The 7,503-nt window shown below is 42.7% G+C and overlaps 1 protein-coding gene across 1 annotated transcript; it reads right to left on the bottom strand.

The window, feature by feature from the left end:
• Positions 1-5,762: 5,762 nt before the first annotated feature.
• On the bottom strand, positions 5,763-7,135 carry LOC110906401 (early nodulin-75-like). The gene is made up of 2 exons (XM_022151538.1): positions 6,146-7,135; positions 5,763-6,062 (listed from the first exon to the last, which is right to left on the bottom strand). Exons 1-2 carry the CDS (start codon positions 7,133-7,135, stop codon positions 5,763-5,765), a joined length of 1,290 nt encoding a protein of 429 aa, XP_022007230.1.
• Between the last annotated feature and the right edge of the window lie 368 nt (positions 7,136-7,503).

The raw sequence follows: 7,503 nt of genomic DNA, 5'->3' as shown, positions 1-7,503 counted from the left end.
AGGAACCATCGGCCAAAGGTCCTACTACATCGGGAAACTATTCTCGAAATTTTCTTAAGAAATAGAACCCTTTATGATAACCTCGTGTATCTCCCGACCTATTTAGTTAAGTTTTTATTTTATTTTATTTAGAAACTATATGAATCTCTCTATGGTTGCAATGAAATGATGGCTTTAAAGTTTGATGGTTTATAATAAATAAAACACACTCATGGTGGTAAAGGATGACAAAGGGAACGAGAAAAATGGCCCCATGCACAAGAACAAGGCAAACCGACACAAAATTCTCCATTACAGAAGGCTCAACACGGGCCGTGTCCAACCAACACGACCCCGTGCTGAACCCCCTGCAGAAAAATGCCCAGTTCAGGTAACTGGACACGGGTCGTGTTCACCAGACACGCCCCCGTGTCCAGGCTTTTGTCTCATTTCTTTAATTTTTGTTACTGGCACCTGAACACGGGGCCGTGTCCGGTCCCCACGGGACCGTGTCCAGACTTCCAGTAACATAAATCTTTGCTCTTTAACACCACATTACACATCCAATCAACCTAAAAATTTATTTTTGGGACACATTGAGGACAATGTGTAATTTAAGTGTGGGGGGAAGCTAACACCGCGAAATTTTGCAAGTTCTAACAACAAGCCTTACACAAAACTCTATTGGAACCGCTAAACACCCCAATTTTTTTCAAAAAATTTTCATTTTTTTTTACTTGTCTAAAGTTTAAGTTAGGAATCCTAAGATTAATAAGGTTATATTTTTACAAATTTTACAACCGAGAGCGTCGTGACAACAAGAACCAACATAAGAAAATTATGAAACGGCATAACAAGCTTAGTTAAAATTTGATTATATATGCTCGATCACATAAAAACCCATTCCCACAAAAGTGAGTTTTGAGCCTTTATTGAGCATACAAATTCACATCTTTAGACTAAATGCTCATTTTTCGTTTCTTGTGTGAATAGCCGCTTGGTTCTTACAACTCTAGAACTTGCCACGACGATTCATTCCCGGTCCTTACCAACTTAAACCCAAGTAAGTAAATGATGGAGGCATTAGGACTAACCATTTTTCTTTCTACACCATTATTTTTCAATTTTTTTACCACCTACCCAAAATCCCCCTAGTTAACCCCTTTGAGCCTAAACCTCTCATTTCTTTACCCTAAAACCCTTTTTACCCACCAAAAACCCTTTTCATTTTCACCCTTTATTTTAGTAACAAGCTCGGTTTTTCGCAAGCTCAGTTTTTTGTGTGATAAAAAAAAAATGAATGATGAAGTTAAAAACAAACAAAGCTATGAAAACAAAATCTTGTTTGGAGAAATACTTCAAAATAAAAAGTCACTAAAAACAAAGTATTTTACGAAAACCGACGCTTTTTACGCTTTTCGCCCTTTTACTAACCACTAACCCAACCACCCACCTTTAGCCCAAGCCTAACCCTTCACCCAAAAAGTCCTCTTGATATTTACAAAGGTATATAGTTAAAAAGGAGGAGGATTGATTGCTTGGCAAGCTTATGGTAGGAATAAGTTCCATGCCGCTCTCGAGTGATCCACAAAAAAAATACACCTTCGGCCGAGTGTTGAGTGATTTCTCCCGTGAGGTATGTGATCTTGTATATAAATGAAATTTTAAAAAGGCATGTTAAGCCTAAATAAGTAATTTCTCTTATGAAACGTTCTAAATAAATCATAACGAATAGGATTGTAAATAAATAAAAATAAAACCCAAAAAGATCTTGGATTCCCGACACTCTATGACAAGCCAAAAACCTTCTCTTCTACCCATTCCATTTCGGAGTGTAAGCCTCATATTTAAAGAGTTTTGCTTGAGGACAAGCAAAAGTTCAAGTGTGGGGGTATTTGATGTGTGTAAAATGCAACATATAAATTACATCAAATAAAGTATAAAACTAACCCTTTTTGAGTACTAATGTTGGAAAAAGAGTGTTTTTGTCTTCCTTTTGTATTTTCAGGATGAAATGAGCTCAAATTCACAAAAGAAGCAAAAAGACAGCTAATTCTAACATAAATACAAGAAAAGGAACAAAAGTGGATTGCCCGAACCCTCAACGGCATCCTCCCAAGCAGAGAAGAGAAAACAGAAGACTGAACACGCCCCGTGCTCAGCCAGCACGGGGCCGTGCCCAAGAAGCAGCAGAAAAGACAAACCTATAGAAGCTTCTATTGCCCACCACGGGGCCGTGTCCAGTGAGCACGGGGGCATGGCGAAAGTACAGCAGGCGCATTAATTGTAATTACGAATTACAATTAATGAAGAGAGAGAGTGTCAGACGGGCACGGGGGCGTGTCCAGCGGACACGGGGCCGTGCCCAGCCTTCTGTTCAGCCTATAGATAGGGGTGCTTGGTTTCATTTCAACTCATCCCTTGGCACACCACCTCTCTCACACTTCATCCACCACCCACCACCACCATAACACCATCATCCACCACCATCATCCATTGTCCATCGTAGAGTGTGTGAGTCGTCTCGGGATCCAAGATTGATCATAAGAGTTCTTGACAATCAAGGCCATGTTTGCCTAAGTCTCTTACATCACTTGGTGAAGACAAGTGTTTAGTATAATACTTTTTATTTTTAATCTTTTGCACTTTTTATTTGGTTTTGTATTAATGACTTTAATAACTAGTTGCTTATCGCGGAGGAAAAATATGGACATGATGTGTTGCCTCTTATGCTATGAGAATTATGACTCTCACAGTCATTTATTCTTTGAATGTAAATTTTCTTCTCAAGTGTGGCATATGGTTCGACAAAAGGTGGGCATGGATACGGTCCAACCTATATGGGGGGATATTGTGGATTGGCTTTCAGCTCGTGTTCGGTCGAAGACAGCGGCTAATCTTGTTACTAGAATTGCAGTTGCGGCTACTGCTTATGTGATTTGGCAGGAGCGGAATGCGAGGTTGTTTAAGAATCAGTTAAGACCACCAGAAGTTATTAGTGCGTCTATCTTTCAATTGATTCGTTATAAACTGATGGGAATGAAGCTGAAGAACACTGCGGGCGTCTGAAGGCTTCTTGGAGATTGGGAGATCCACAGCATTCTCAGGGATGAGGATGGTGGCTGAGTAGTTGCTCATTTTCATATGGGTTTGGTTCTAGATTAGAGTCTAGTGGTTGGTTTGATGTGTTTTGATTTTGTCGTTTTTGTTTACTTTCATTGTTTACTTTCATGGGGCCTGTCTCATGATTGAACTAGTGTGGGTGTCTCTACACTACTTGTTTTGATTGGATGTGAATATATAGAATCACCGGGGTAACCCTTTACCCAAAAAAAAAACTAGTTGCTTATGTTGAAGGTGATCTTTCCTTATCGTTTGTCCGTGGTGTCTTGGCATTATTTTACTGTCTATATAAAATAAAAGATTTTCACCATTCATATCTCCATGGTCTATATGGATGTATGTTGGCTACCTGGTCGGGGGTTAAGGGAACGGTTTGGTAAGGGTCTTGCCCTTGTTCAGCGTTTAGAGGTCCTGCAAGGGACCTGAGTCAATTTTAGTAGGATCTCCTTCAATACCCATAGGTATTGGATGGCGGGGATCCAAACTCTTTGACCCCCTCATAAGTTAACTACTATTAATACTATAACCCAGTTATTTAGGACGGTATCCCTGCTGACTCAGACTACTTAGCCGAGGGTAACGTCACCGCCAAAAGCGGGGCCTACCACAATTTGCATTAATAACTTAATTCATTATCTTCCAATAATCCAACCCTTTAGGATTGTATCCTTGCTGACTCAAACTACTGGGTTGAGGGTAACGTCGCCTTCAAAAGAGGGGCCTACTACAATAACTAAGATAATCTCTTAAACAAGTGCAAAAGTGCGAAAATAATCAAAGGTTATACTAATACACGAGTCGGATCCAAGTGATTCATCTTGTCTATCTGTTTTTATTTTATTTTTATTTTTCAGCATTTAGTTAGTTTTTATTTTCTTAGTTTAAAAATCTTTTCTAACTTTTTGATTTGATTAGACGTTGAGGATAAACCGGTACTAAAAGCTCTTGTGTCCTTGGACGACCTCGGTATCTTACCAACACTATACTACGTCCACGATGGGTGCACTTGCCCATATGTGTGTTTAGTGTTAGTGAATATCGTGTTTTATAAATTTAAAACTTGGCTAAAAGTGTAAAAAGGGCTTAAATATACATCTAAATTATATTACACTATACACGCATCACCTTTCCTTTATTCTCAACACCGGTTGCAGCTCTGGCCGGTGTGCTTGATTCACCCTTCTTGTTCACATTGCTTGTACCTTGCTTGAAGTTTGAAAATTTCCTTTTATTTTTACCAGACAACTCCACATGAGTCTCTTTCTTCTTCGGTTCAGACACTGAGAACTTGTTCAATCGAATAGCTTCCTCAGTAAGAACCACACTGAGATCTACGGCTTCTGTGATTCTTGCGGGCTTGGACGTTGTAACCATACTCATGATCTAAGGTGCCAATCCCCAAATAAAGCGCTCAATACGTTTGAACTCTGGTGTGACCATGTACGCCACTACATGGGACAAATCGTGGAATCTCTGAACATACTCCGAAATCTTGGGACCTTCCATTTTTAGGTGCCAGAAATCAGTCTCTAGCTTCTGAATTTCAGCACGTGAGCAGTACTGAATTTCAGCACGTGAGCAGTACTTCCTTCTCATGAGCTCCTTCAGCTCATTCCATGATAACGCATAAGCAGCAGCTTCACCTAAAGTTTGCACTAGCAGATTCCACCAAGATAGGGCTCCATCCAAAAACAGCCCTGAGATGTAGGTCACTTGTTGCTCGGGAGCACACTTGCTCATTCTAAGGACAGATTCAGTCTTCTCAGCCCATCTTACAAACGCAACAGCACCTCCTGTGCCGTCGAAATTCACGGGCTTGCAATCGAGAAATTGCTTGTAAGTGCACCCTGCACAAACATTAGGATTTACAAATGGTATTAGTGAACGTGCTATAAATATCCAAATGTATCATAGTATATCTCAAACGACTTAACATTACAATTGGGTGGATTGTTATTGACGTGGTTGTGCGAGATATTTCCACTCGTTTCTGCATGAGAAGCAGCGTATTGTACGATAGCTGCAACAATGATCCCTTGGAGTTCTGCCTCATTAGTGGGCATGCGCGAGTCACGTCTTGGAGGCATCTTCTAAAAGTTGTTTTACGTTGGTCAGGTCATAGTAAGTAAATAGTATACGTACGTAATAACATTCATCAAGCGCATAACATCACATGTTATAGAATTAAAACAATCAACCCAACATCACATATAATGAGAATACTGCGATTGCACTATCATAAAATCAAGACCACAGTACAATGTTTGCAAGTTTTATAGTTGTATCGTACATCAAAAGTGACTAAGGGCCACATCGCCCTTGTCTGAACTATCTAGTCATCTACCACAACCAAAAACTAATCATCAAAAGTCATGACATCAAAATGCGGTCTTCCAGAAGCTGTATAGTCAGCACCATCGCGGTCTTCTCACCAAAAGTCTACCTGCGTCGAACCAAAATGCATATGCTGATGGCGGAGGAGGAGGAAAACGAGAGAAAAGCAAGCGACGCATGTGTAACCAGTCCTCCTCTAAAGCACGACAGACGCGCAGCACATATGCTATCTGCTGCTCAGATGTCAAGAAACGGGCGTCTGAATCAGGGAAAAGTGGACGTGGAGTGTGCGGTGCTGCAAAGGGGGTCTGACAATGGCAAGGTGGTCATGGAGCTCTCTCCAACTCCTGAATATGACGTGTCAATGCATCCTGCTGTATCATCAAGGATGTAAGTATGTCCTCCGTAGAGTACCCAACATGGTACGGGTGGTACGGATCAGACAATGGCATGATAAGGGGTGTAGTCCATAGAAATGGCTCGCTTGATGGCATGAAAGATGGTGCAGTAGGTGGTGCAACATGAGGGAACTGAGATATGAATGGAAAAGGTGATGAAAACATGGGTGGAGCAGAAACAGGCGGCTGCCTCGATGACCCCTCTCCAGGACGAGGCGGCGGTATGTCCTGGAGGAACGTAATGGGAAGATCAGTGCGATGAGCGTCTGTGGTGTGTGGGGGAAACAACGGGATATCAGTGGTGCAGACACAGGTGCTACTGGGGGAGTGACAAGCAGCACATACGGTGGGTAATCGTCATCATCATCGATCCACCCGTTGTGGGTGTCGGCATATCGTGGATCTATATGAGCAGTAAAAGGTGCACGGTCAAACAATACCGGCACGTGATCAGGTAACGACGCATCAACAACAGGGTCATCCACCAACGGTGGAGCAACAACTGGTGGGTCAGTAATGGGTGGTACAAAAGCTGGTGCATCATCATGAACAGGGTCATGCTCTAGTGTAGGATCAGGAGCAACAATAGGCTCAGGGGCCATGACCGGCTCAGGATCAACAAGATCCATGTCAAAATCAGCAGGAATGTCAAACAAAGGATCAATAGGAGCTACGGGCGCCTCTAGGGGCTGGTCCAAGTGAATGAACTCGATCTCTTGGTCAGGATCGAAGTCAGGGGGAAAGACTGGATCCAAATCATCATCGACCTCGTGGTCAAAATCGAACTCGTGTGCGGGAGCAGGTGCAGCTGATAACGCCATGTCGGGGTCGGCGTCAGATGAGTGATGCTGCACTCCCTGGTCGTGCAGAGACGCAGACGCCACAGACTCAAATGAATCTGGGACAGGTGAACCAACAGGAAGCTCCTCTACAGGGGCCTCAGCAATGGGAAGAATAACGTCAGCAACAATAGGGGCCCCGCCCTCATGGTCAGCCTCAGGCGGATCCTCCTCGAATAGATCAATGTCGTCGTCAGTTGCGACATCGAGGGGCATATCTACTACTGGAAAAGCAGCAAGCGGTATAGGAGCAGGGATCACCGCAAGAGGTAAATCCCCCGCAGGAATGCCATCAGCAGGCTCAACTCTGACATCTGGCAGCGCGAAGGGCTGAAAATCGCCGTCAACAGTGCTGGTGGTGTCTGATGTGTAGACCTCTCGCTCTGACGGAATCTCGTCATCTGACACGACTGCCATAGGATCCAAGGTGTTCGATACTCCTGTGTCTGAGGATGAAACCATGGTGTCTGTAACACAACCACAAATAGGTACAAATATCAACATAAGATCAAATAAACATGTAAGTCACCATAAAGCAAACAAATAATTCTCCTAGTCTCCTAGACTACCCTCCCAGCCTCTCAGACTGAACCTCCTAGTCTCTCAGAGTAACTCCCTGGCCTCTAAGACCATCCTCCCAGTCTCTAAGACTAAACCTCCCCAATCTCTAAGATTGGCCCCTCAGTCTTTATAACTGAACCTTCCCAGCCTCTAAGGCTGAACTCCCTCAGTCTCTAAGACTGAACCATAAATTTTGAAAAAGTGCTTGTACTTTTTGTTCGTAAAAATGTTTTGTGTCCTAGATCTGGACGTTTTAGTGTATGCAATGT

Source organism: Helianthus annuus, chromosome 14, assembly GCF_002127325.2.
Source record: "Helianthus annuus cultivar XRQ/B chromosome 14, HanXRQr2.0-SUNRISE, whole genome shotgun sequence".
Classification (NCBI taxonomy): Eukaryota; Viridiplantae; Streptophyta; class Magnoliopsida; order Asterales; family Asteraceae; genus Helianthus; species Helianthus annuus.
This window is presented reverse-complemented; position numbering and strand designations above follow the sequence as displayed.

Coding starts and splice junctions, on each gene's coding strand:
- LOC110906401 (XM_022151538.1), bottom strand. CDS start 7,135: ATGGTTTCATCCTCAGACACAGGAGTATCGAACACCTTGGATCCTATG. Junction 6,063..6,145: donor TCACTCCCCCAGTAGCACCT/GTGTCTGCACCA, acceptor ACGTTCCTCCAG/GACATACCGCCGCCTCGTCC.